The following is a 12,387-nucleotide window of genomic DNA, read 5'->3' as shown; positions in this document are numbered from 1 at the left end:
CTATAGAGATTCATGTCTAAAATCCTGAACTAACCCTTTAAGGGGCGATTTCCCCTTACCTAAGAGAATACCTTAAGGGTGTTGCATATAATCTCTTAAACGGTTTAAGGGAAACATTTAAGTGTTTCATGACAGCGATCCTGGATTCACGTTATAAAAGTCTGTTGTTGCCATAGATACGCAAAACACTAACACTAGCAATTTCGCAGTTTCTGGTTTCATCAAAAAAAGTAGGCTAGGATATCGGAATGGACAAAAAATCAATAAATAAATAAATAAATAAATAAATGCATTCTTCTTGACGCATATGGTAAAAGAAAACCAATTTTGAAAAGCAAACTAAATCCCAATGTAACTGCGGGAATTTGACCGTTGCGTTTAAATGACGGGAAAGAGCCCCCGCAACCCGGTGAACCACTCTGCTGACAGACGATTTATGCACGTGGAAAACATCTCCCACTACCGTCTGAAAACTCCCAGTTGCAAAAAAACGCAGTGCTATAAGCAGTTGTAACACCACAGGTAAAGAGTGGTTGCGATGTGTGACATGGTCAAGGTCACTGTTTGTTAGCTGTCATGAATTCACGGATTCATGGAAGTAGTCTTCAACGATTTATTAACAGGATTTTTAGAAGAACAGAGAACAGTGTGGATCTAGTATTTATCAACAATATTACAACTGCCGAAGAGCAGATCGTCTGCTGTAAACAAGCAGAGCTAAAGAATACAAAAGCCAGTAGTGCCTCCTAGTGGAGCTTACTGCAATAATCATTTAAATCACATCACATCTCCCCTCTTAAGTAAATTCCAATTAGTAGTATTACATTTCTATTAATTTTGTTCTAACAGCAAATTAAGCATTTATACCAAATATTGTAAGTACCTTTATATCTTGGCTGTATGTCAATATATTCAGATTAGCAAAGTCTTGAACAAGATACTTTTTTTTTTCTTTTAGCAATTTAACTGTCACTGTAACTTCCATAACAATACCTGAACAAGAAGTCAGTACTGTAACACAATACACGGCCAGTAAAGGACATTTTTTCATCTTAAACATAGTCCTTAAACCTGGCAGGTGGTCTAATAGCTCTCCCGGTTAAGGTTCTCTTTGGAGAGGTGCCCGAACTCGGGGAAATAGTTGGAACACTGGACACAGGTGAACTGGTAGCAGTGAGAGGGATGTCTGTGTCACCTTGGGTGGCAAAGTCACAGTCATTATTAGTCTCTTGTCCAGCACTTTCAGATACTGGCTCAGGCACTTCTTGCAAATGCCTCCTGTTCCTGCGGGCAACAGTCCCTTGATCGGTTTGAATTAGATAAGACCTGGGCTCTTGAGCTTTCGCGATAACTTTTGCCGGAGTTTTCCAGCCCTTCTCCCCATCCAGTTTGACATTAACCCTCTGGCCAGGCTGCAGTGTAGGCAGAGGTCGGGTTGAGTGACGCCTGTTGTAGAAGAAGCGGTAGGCAGCTTTGGATTGTTGGTCCTTAAATCTTACCGCCTGATGGTCAACTGCAGTCGGGCTCAGCTGCTGTGGCAACACAGGAACTGTGGTTCTGATTTCTCGTCCGATCATCAGTCGAGCTGGGCTCTGGCCTGTTGCGGTGATAGTCGTGGCTCTGTAACTCAACAAGGCTAATTGTGGATCCGGTTGTCGAAGGATTCTCTTCGCAATGGCTACACTCCTCTCAGCAGCTCCATTCGCTTGGGGGTAGTGAGGGCTTGACGTCGTGTGCTCAAAGTTGTACTCCTCGCTGAACTGGCGAAACTCCGCTGAAGCGAACTGAGGGCCATTATCAGTAACCAGCTCAAACGGGATCCCCCACCTGGCGAACATGCACTTCAGGCGAGTGATGACTTGGTTGCTGCTTGTGGACGGTAAGTGAGAAATCTCAATGTAGCGTGAGTAATCGTCTGTTGCTACCAAATACGGTTTACCTTCAAGCTCAAATAAATCAGCGGCTATCTTCTGCCAAGCTCCTATTGGCAGTGGTGTGGTGATCAGTGGCTCTTTTCTTTGGGTTGGTTTATTCTTGATGCAAAACTCACATGCTTTTACAAGCTCAGCAATGTCTCTCCCGACACCTGGCCACCACACTGAAATGTTAGCCCTTTTCCGGCACTTCGTGAGTCCCTGATGACCCGCATGTATTTGTGACAGCACAGTCTTTTGCATTGAAAGAGGAACAACAATGCGGTCATCATGCAGCAAGAGTCCATTGACTTCAGACAGGTGAGCTCTAGCGGCGTGATACTTAAGCAGGTTGTGTGGCAGGCGGGCCAAATCTGAGGGCCAGCCATTACTTGTGTAACGAATTACCGTTTGAAGAATGTTGTCGTTACTTGTAGCTTCTCTCATTGCATTAAGTCTGTCTTTGGTGATTGGTCTAGTTCCAATTACTGCCTGAACATAAGCTTTGACATCATGCTCTGTGTCTGACACAGTACCGCCCTGCAGAGGGTTGCGAGACAGGGTGTCAGCAACAACGAGCTGTTTTCCTGGTACGTGAACAGCTTCTGCGTTAAACTTCATTAGACGCATCAATAACCTCTGACACCTAACAGGTGCTTTATCCAGGTCGTAGCTGTTGATAAGTGGAACCAGAGGTTTGTGGTCGGTCTCAAGCACAAACCTGTCCATACCTTGTAAGTACCTCCCGAAGCGCTCGCATGCCCACACACTGGCAAGGCATTCCTTCTCTATCTGGGAGTACCTACGCTCAGTCTCTGTCAGTGTCCTTGAACAAAAGGCGACTGGTCGGAGTCCGTCACTGTGTTCTTGGTAGAGTGCGCCCCCTAGGCCATAACTACTTGCATCTGCGCTTACCACTGTTGGCTTTGTTGTGTCATAATATGCCAGTACGGGTGCTGAGGTTAGCATACCTTTTACCTTTTTGAAGGCTTTCTCTTGTGCTTCTCCCCATGTCTACACTGTGTCGCTCTTCAATAGGCTGTTTATAGGGTGCATGACAGTGGAGAGATCAGGAAGGAATTTTCCCAAGTAGTTTATCATTCCAATCCTTTGACGCAGTTCCGTTATATTCGTTGGGCTGGGAAGTTCCGCAATGGCTCTGACTTTCTCAGTGTCCGGTTTAATGCCATTCTTCCCAATGATGTGTCCAAAATAGTGTATCTCAGGTTTCCTGAATTGACATTTGTCCTTGTTTAGTTTCAGTCCTGAAGCTTTAATTGTTTTCATCACAGCTTGTAGGTTCCGGTCGTGGTCTTCCTTGTCATAGCCAAAGATCAGAATGTCATCCATGACAACTTCTGTGCCGGTGTGATCTCTCAGAAGTGAGCTCATTTTCTGCTGAAATATTTCCGGTGCAGATGTAATGCCGAAAGGAAGGCGACGGAAACAGAAGCGGCCCACTGGAGTAATAAAGGTTGTAAGTTTCCTGCTGCTCTCATCAAGTGGGATCTGCCAAAACCCACTTGATGCGTCCACTGTGGAGAACACTGTTGCGCCTGACAGTTTTGGAGCAATATCCTCTAGCGTGGGCAGGATGAACCTTTCTCGTTTCACAGCTTTATTCAATTTGGTAAGATCCACACAGATCCGAGGTTTCTTGTTCTTTTTAATCACTGGCACCATAGGAGCACACCAGTCTGTGGCTTCCTTTACTTCTTCTATGATGCCAAGAGACTGCATTCGCTTCAGTTCCTCCTCCATGTGAGGTAGGATTGGAAATGGGATGCGCCGTGGGGTTACAATGCTATATGGCTTGGCGTCCGGCCTAAGCTCTATTTTGACTGGCTCACAGTTTAACAGTCCAATGTTCCCAAATACATCATCGTATGACTCAAGTCCATTTACTCGGCGCACTAGTCCCATTTTAATTGCAGTTTTCCGTCCAAGTAAGTTTGTTGTGAAGGGGCCTGACATAACATAAATCCAAAATGGAAAAGTCTCTCCATGTTTTTCACAGTGTGTCATAAACTTGCCTTTACACACGAGCTTTCCACCTGGACTTGTGAAGGTTGATTTTGTCATCACCAGGAGAGGGTGCTGTTGCAGGGATGAATATGTTTCCTCGGGAATCACCGTTACATCTGCGCCTGTATCAATCCGGATCGTAACAGTTGTGCCATTGATTTGTAGGTCTTCATACCATTTGTCCTCATCACATTCACTGCCATCAGCAACAGCCCTGAGAAACCATGCACTGCCCTCATCACTGTCACCGTCAGTAGTTTTAATTGCATTCACATTCTTAGTTTTGCACTGTGCTTCAAAATGTCCCATTTTATTGCATTTGCGGCAGCGTTTACCTGTAGCTGGACATGCACCGTAATCATGCTGTCTCCCACATCTTGTGCACATTTTCCTTGCTTGATGTGTTACGTGCTTGTATTGTTCATCTTTGTTTTTGGCATTCCTTTTGTCGTACTGCCTAGACTGCTTGTACTTGCGTGCATTAACGGCACCCACCTCAACATTTGTTGCTCTGGCGCTGGCGTTTTGTACTTTAATAAGCTCCGACTGTCGCGCAATACTGATTGCCTTCTCCAATGTCAAATCCGGTTCGAGTTGTAACTTTTGCGACACTTCTCCATCTGCGATGCCTATAACAATGCGATCTCTTATCTGTTCGTCTTTAGTTGCTCCAAAATCGCAGTGCTCTGCAAGCTTATATAGTTCTCTGACAAACGCTTCCATGCTCTCCCCATGGAGCTGTGAGCGTCTATGGAAACAGGCACGTTCATGTATCGTATTCCGCTTTGGTACAAAATGTTCGTCAAACTTTTTCAAAACCTCTTCATAATAGTGCTGCACATCATCCGGAAATATAAAGGTGCTAAAGATAGGTTCCGACTCTTTCCCCATTGCGTATAACAGCGTATTCACTTGTATATCGTCGTCTTCTTGGTTTAGCTTTGTTGCTATCCGAAAGCGAGAAAAACGCTGTCTCCAGGTCGGCCACGCCGAAGGCTGGGTGAAGTCAAACGATTCAGGAGACTGAAACTTAGCCATCTTGTTGCTTCAATCTTGTTCACAGGGCGAAAGATCCCACTTCTGACACCATGTCATGAATTCACAGATTCATGGAAGTAGTCTTCAACGATTTATTAACAGGATTTTTAGAAGAACAGAGAACAGTGTGGATCTAGTATTTATCAACAATATTACAACTGCCGAAGAGCAGATCGTCTGCTGTAAACAAGCAGAGCTAAAGAATACAAAAGCCAGTAGTGCCTCCTAGTGGAGCTTACTGCAATAATCATTTAAATCACATCACATTAGCGATGTCAAATATTGCGCGTCGATCAAATCTGTACTCTTGCAACACTTTTTAATCGCAAAGATGGTCCAAAGGGTTCTCCCTATCCCTAAAAATTATTCTTGGCACATAATGATCTTCAGCTGGTTCCATAAATTAAGCCATGTCGTCTCATTTTTGTCCGCGTTACTCTTAAGGTTACGATTTCCAAACCTTAAAGGGCATGTTGCAGGTTAGAGTACCCAGTAAGCCAATGTATAGAAAAATAATGTAGGAACTAATTTAAACATAAACATATACTTATAAAACGCTATTTAGGCATCTGGAGTCGATTTTTGTAAGAAAATGTATTTTACTGTATAAAAACTTTATATGTAGAAACAGCCAACACAAACATTAAAGTCGGTTTGTACAGATTGAAAATTAATTATAGAACATAATATATAATAATAATAATAATAATAAGTGTCGGCTGCAGACTAATAACAAACACATAAATGCATTACATTACAAGTTTATGTAGGATATGTTAATGAATTAAATTAAGACAAGGCACATTTTGTAAAACAGATGTACAATAAGTGGTCTCTGACGGATCCGTGAGCGTCATATTTCCCGCTGGCGGCCGAACCACATGCTGACGGCGGACCGTCACCGGGCGACCCGATGAAGGAGCCGGGACAGTGTGCACATATCGCCGGGATTATAATCATCCGGTCTAACGTTGTAGTTAATGCTACACACTACCGCGTTATTCAAAGCAGAAGTGAAGTCCCGTCTCTTACCCTGCACAAAACGCAGTTCATTACAGGCACGGAAGATCGCGCCGTCCTTTTTCTTATTCGGATACCTGTGGACTCGGTGTCCTGACAGGCCATAATTCACAATCATTTACCACGACGATGATTAATTTAAATACAATAAGCACCAAAAACACACTGAATCATGATCGCTCCAACTGAATACCAACCTACTCCGCACTGAGCGAACGCAGAGCCGGCAAACGACTCCCTCAGGTGACGTCATATGACGCGAGGGTGAAAAAACAGCTTTTTCAACACGGTCAAGGAAACTGTCACGTTTCTACTAAATTTGTGCCCTTATGTCTTGCAAAACAATTTTAAATCCTGGGAACAATTTTAAATCCTGCATTAACTTTTCATATGGTATTTTCATAATAAAGAATTATTAAAAGAATTTTGAAAGAAAAAAAACCTGCAAGATACTCTGTAGCCTAAATTCACAAAACTTGACTCTTTCACCTAACTAAAAATCAATCTTTTTGTTCAGTATTTGTTCAGTGTAGTGTAGTCTGATTACAATTAAATGTGTTTAATTGACTTAGAAAAACATAATGATATTGAAAGTATTCTGTTCACAGTTGTAAAGTACAACACATTACTATTATGCTAAGACTCCTCTCATAAATTGCATTTTATTGTCAAATATTATGTATAAAACGGACAAAAATGTCAACAATATGTTGTACTTGATTATAATGTACAAGCAAATGTTTTGGAAAAATGCATTTCAAGTGCATTAATGCACAAGTATATATTATAGACTAAACACATTTAACACATTAACAAATAATTTTTGTAACATTAACAAATAATAACACACCTGAGTTGAAATTAAAATCAATTATTTTCCATGTTTTCCATTAAAGTTCTTATTTTATTTAGTATATTAGTCAATACATCAAAATAAATTTTCTTTAATAACTTATAACTTTAACTTTAATAACTTTAAAACACTATAAAATCATAATTATTTTAAATGTTTAAGTAAAACTTAAGTAGACAAAAAGTGAATTTTTTTAAAACATGCACTTAAGTGTGTTTAGAAATATTATCATGAAAGTGTACTTTCTTTAAATAAAATTAATTAGACATTATTATAATGTGTATTTTTAAAAAGCACACTTAAGTGTTTTTAGAAATATTGTGATGAAAGTGTACTTTCTTCAAATAAAACTGAATTAGACATTATTACAAAGTGCATTTTTAAAAAGTACATTCAAGTGTGTTTAGAAATATTGTGATGAAAGTGTACTTTCTTCAAATAAAACTGAATTAGACATTATTACAAAGTGCATTTTTAAAAAGCACACTTAAGTGTGTTTAGAAATATTGTGAAGAAAGTGTACTTTCTTCAAGTAAAACTTAATTAGACATTATTACAAAGTGCATTTTTAAAAAGTACACTTAAGTGTGTTTAGAAATATTGTCATGAAAGTGTACTTACTTTAAGTTAAGCTTAATTAGATATTATTACAAAGTGCATTTGTAAAAAGTGCACTTAAGTGTGTTAAGAAATATTGTGATTAAAGTGTATTCCATTTAAGTACTTAAGTGGTCTTTAATTTTTATTATATTATTATCTGCAAGTGCACTTTTTAAAAAGTATACTTTTATCATTTTAAGCACACAAAAAGTACGCTTTCAATACAATTAAGTACACTTCTTTTTCACAAGGGAATAGCTCTCAAAGTCATGATTTATCTATCTAATCACTATGTATGACATAGTGCAAGAATTTCTCCAGATGGCCAGTGCGTCTTCGGAATAATCGTTTCAATTACATTCAATAATTAAGCATCATCCTGAAAACAGAAAACAGAATATATATATATATATATATATATATATATATATACTAACCTACTAATGGGTAGGATGGAAACTTACGACCTCTCACAGTGTGTCACTTCAAATACTGTATCCTTGACATTATTGCAAAGGCACTGGAGTTTTCAATTAAGTCCTTTTATGTATTCATCAAGTCTTTATAATGTGTTCATGCTGTACATTATCCAGTGACAAGTGCAAGAAAGGAAACACGTTTCTTCTGTTTTCAGAATGATGCTTATTGAATGTAATTGAAGCGATTTTTCCGAAGACGCACTGGCCATTTGGAGAAATTCTTGCTCTGTGTGTTTTTAAGGATCAGAAACAATCAAGGTTGTACATGATCGAACTGCTATGTTTTCAGCTGTTTTTGCTGCCATCTGGTGGTTGATCAGGATGCAAACGTATTTTTTCCCTTGCTCGTCTGACTCTCTGACTTTGTATTTTGCGCAGCACCAGATTCATGAATATGAAAGTGTATTAGTATTCACTGTTTAAACTCCAACATGTTTTGTAGTCTCTTATATTAGCTGTGTTATTCATCTCCAGCCTCAGGACATGCTGTGGTCTTCATCATCACTGAACAACTGTTTCTGCACTGCATGATGTGAGTCCAACCTCAGAGTATGTTGTGTTGCGCTGTAGCAGAGGCCTGAAGTCTGTGTAGACGTACGGCAAAGGAGTCACTTCTTCAATGTAAGTTACTTCCTGTGAGACAAGAGTGGCCGGAGTAAACCAAGAGAATAGTAGTAAACAGGTATTAGTAAAAACATTATCATAAAAATAATAACAGGTGCTGTTAAAAAAAAAAAAAAAAAAAAAAAAAAAAAAACAATAAACATATAAAAGGCCTAAATTTATCATTTATAGCATTCCTCAGTCTGGAGGAGTTTTTCATGAACTAAAGACCCCATAAAATGACATGATTGCTTCAGAATTTAGCGTCAGTGGCCACGCAACTTCCAGTGCAGCGGGAAAATTAAAGTCCGCGTGAACCGGAAGTTGCAAACGACTTTTCTCCAGTGCTGTGACTTATTTCCCAGTGAAAAGGAATATTGAACAGAGGGCAGGGTTTTACTCTAGCGCTCCTCCTCTCCATCTCTCGCTCATTACAGACTAACGGTTTGAGGGGAGTGGTTAAGCGTTTCCCAAACCAAGCCGTCAAACATACGTCATCAGGGAAGGTCCTCCAATGCAGAGGGGAGGGGCATTTTCAGATTTTGATTAAAGATTACAAAGCCAAAAAAAATTTTTGTGTGGATTGACTTGCACGGATGAATTGTTCACCACAAAACTAACAATTTAGGCAAACAAAGTAAATATGGTCAATTTTGAATTCATGTGGACTTTAAGCAAAAAAGTAAATGTTGAAGTGTCACACAAGACAAAAAAATATTGATAAGATCCGACTTCACGTATTAAAGTAGCCTAAAGGTGGATTGTATAAAATATAACATGACAGACTATGTGGTAAAACAGCTATCAGAAATATGACAGAGTTTGCTACTACCAGTTTGCTATTGGGTTGGGAAGCTTGTCTTTGCATTAGCCATGCATAGAATTTGTTTACTTTTTGGGTTGGACATATTTGTCCCATTTTTAGTAGATAATAAAAAATAAATAAAAAATGGACATGCACGTGGGTGCAAGATTAGACTGTAAAATTGTAAATGTGTATAGCTGCTAAAAGCTTAATTTGTTAACCTGCATTAACATATGGCCTAATGCTAAGCGCGAGTGGTCGTTACACCTCCTCGGGTGGGTGAGCATTATTTTTCTAAATGCGGTCAAGTCCTGCCTGGAACTACTTTAGCCGCGCGTTTCCCTGAAAATAATTGCACGCCTTAGAACGTTGTCAACCAATCAGAATCAAGCATTCAACAGCCCATACTATAATTTGGAATAAAAGTCTCTTAAAAAATATATATATATATATATATATATATATATATATATATATATTCAAAGGGATAAGGAAAATATAAATAATTTTATCGTCCATGTAGCCTACATATCTACTGAAATTATTATTACGTCTGTTTAATAGATCTAATTTTTTTGATTGCCCATTACCTGGTAAATTCCAAGGACATTATCTGCATCCCCTGTAAAGTATATTTCATAGATATTATATGACAATGCAATTGGTTGTATAATAATATACAATATATACACACACACACACACACACACACACACACACACACACACACACACACACTACCTTCATCTGTAGTTCTGCCATTTTCAACTCTTTGCACTAAAAAATGTAATTACAATAAAATATTCTGTACAAAATAGAATAATGTAAAAACAGTAGTTGCTGTAATTGTATTTCAGGTTTTATGTGGCTTGCAAAGTAGGGCAGTTTTTTTAAAGCAGAAAATGTGTCTGTGATTCATTCTCCTTTTCTTCCTCTCTGATGTTTTTGAGAACATTTGCTGAGATTAGGCTACGTGGTATTCACATTCATGATCTGAGTCACACAGTAAACCTAAATCATGAATGCTGTGGGTTTCATAAACATGCAGTTATTATTTTGCTGAGGCAACATGTATGAACATTGTTCATGTATTTGGGTGAAAGTCTTACTGTGATGGTATTTGTAAAGGCCGTAGAACATGAACAATCCAAAAACACCCATGAGTGTAAATCCACCTGAAAGCAGAATCTGACCAGTCTGAGTTTTACCACTATAACCATTTTCTTGGTTAACAGTTGAGTTTTTATCTTAAAAGAAAAACAGAAAATGACATGATTATGCAATGCTGCTTTCTTTTCACAAATGTGCTGGTTTATTTTCTGGTCGTGAATATAATATTACAATCTGACATAAGGAGAGGATTTAAATAAGGTGCACAATGGATGATCAACTGCTCACCGGTAATATTTATGTGCTGTTCTGATTCTCCATATGCATTTGAAACAATACAGCTGTACGTCCCGTAATCTGAGCTGGTTATGTTGCTGATGTGTAGAGTTCGGTTTCTGTCACTGAATGAGTGTCTGTGTTTCTCTAGAATGGGGACTCTTTCTCTCTTCCACATCAGCTGCAGAAATGACCCGCTCACTTCACATTTGAGAGTCAGAGATGTGCTGGAGGTCTGTGAGACCACAATTTCTGTTGCATTTGGTGGGTCTTGAAATAAAAGGTGTTAATGAGCAAACACAGATAAAAAAATATGAATTACAGATGAATAATTAAGATTCTGAAATGTCTTGACTTACATTGAATAATTAATGTAAAGTTTTGGTATGTTATAGTTCCGTTTCTTCTAACTATAGTTTCCATGAAGACTCCTTCATCCTGTGCGGTCACGTTCTCCAGAATGAGGGTGTTGTTGTTAAAATAAAAATGAGCCTTTCTACAGCAGTCACTGTAGCATTTGGAACCATTGGTACCATTGTTTACATATTGAATACATAATTGCGTTCTATTTAGGTTTATTTTGGTCCATAACACTGACTCAACAGTCTCTTTCTGATGAAGTGACATTCCAGTGAGTTCGACGCGACTATATAAGCCAGTCTTCACTTCAAGAATTTCTTCTGCTGTTAAATCAACATGTATAATCATTACAATCCATAAACAGATTTAAACATTTGACTGAAAGACATTGTGAAAGAAGCGCATTCAACAATTTATCCAAATTTACCCAGAAAAAAAAAAAACAGGTCTCTACTGTATACTCTCATGTATACTACTTTACAGGGAGAATTTTCAAATGAATAATATACACTGGTGCGTTAATAGCACAAAACAAGCAGACACAGCAAAAGAAAAAATAATCAAACACACTTACCAAATACAGCAAACAGAAACAGCCAGACATAAATGTAACATCCAGGCATCGTAAGTCAGCAGTTAGAATTTAAGCTAAATGAGCATTTATAACCACTAATAAAGCCATTCTAATCTGTATGTACGTTATATGATGCGCTTCAATGCACTCGAAACTGTCACATCTGAGTAAAAAATAGCCACTGTAAACAGGAAAACAAAAGTGGCTAGAACAAGGAAGAAGGCAGGGCTGCTCCTATTCAGATTATCTAGTATGTACGTTTCATGTACATTTCACACAGTATATCGGATCAATAACTCATAAAGGACAACTTGCTCTGATTCAGTTTATCATTCAAATGTAAAAAATTTAGAGGATATATATATATATGGTTAAGATGTCATCCTGCTTTGTTAAATCTCCAGATGACTTTGAATGTTTAGTGTTGATTTGGTTTAATTCAGTATTATTTTTATGGGATATTTACAGTAAATAACTGTACTTTCTGTTATTTAACAGTATATGCCCTTAAGAAACTATACTGTGTTTGGATCAGCTATTAGTGTGTAAAGTGATTGAAAATATCTATTAATGAGGAAGTGAGCTCAAGAAAGAAACCCGTCATCCTCTGCTCAGCTCATAGATGTTACCCTTCAACAAGAAAAGGCCAATTCATTGTAAACTGTAAAATAATTTGGCAATGGTGTAGAAAAGGAGTAGATTTGATTATTCTGAAGACACATTTCCAGTCT

General features: G+C 38.4%; 1 protein-coding gene across 3 annotated transcripts; it reads right to left on the bottom strand.

Moving 5' to 3' along the window:
• Positions 1-8,422: 8,422 nt before the first annotated feature.
• LOC311284998 (uncharacterized protein) lies at positions 8,423-12,254 on the bottom strand. Of its 3 annotated transcripts, XM_084400369.1 has the most exons (7): positions 11,657-12,254; positions 11,082-11,405; positions 10,735-10,992; positions 10,446-10,583; positions 10,078-10,113; positions 9,927-9,958; positions 8,423-8,561 (listed from the first exon to the last, which is right to left on the bottom strand). In XM_084400369.1, the coding sequence occupies exons 1-7, from the start codon at positions 11,703-11,705 to the stop codon at positions 8,430-8,432; spliced, it is 969 nt and encodes a 322-aa protein (XP_084256495.1). In that variant the 5' UTR covers positions 11,706-12,254; the 3' UTR covers positions 8,423-8,429. The 3 variants fall into 3 exon arrangements, with proteins under 3 accessions (XP_084256495.1, XP_084256496.1, XP_084256497.1); XM_084400370.1 differs by lacking the exon at positions 10,078-10,113; XM_084400371.1 differs by lacking the exons at positions 9,927-9,958; positions 10,078-10,113 and having other exon boundaries at positions 8,449-8,561.
• Between the last annotated feature and the right edge of the window lie 133 nt (positions 12,255-12,387).

The sequence above is a fragment of the Rutilus rutilus genome, assembly GCF_951802725.1.
Source record: "Rutilus rutilus genome assembly, chromosome: 25".
Classification (NCBI taxonomy): domain Eukaryota; kingdom Metazoa; phylum Chordata; class Actinopteri; order Cypriniformes; family Leuciscidae; genus Rutilus; species Rutilus rutilus.
The sequence above is the reverse complement of the archived record's forward strand: the minus strand, read 5'-3'. Positions and strand labels throughout refer to the sequence as shown.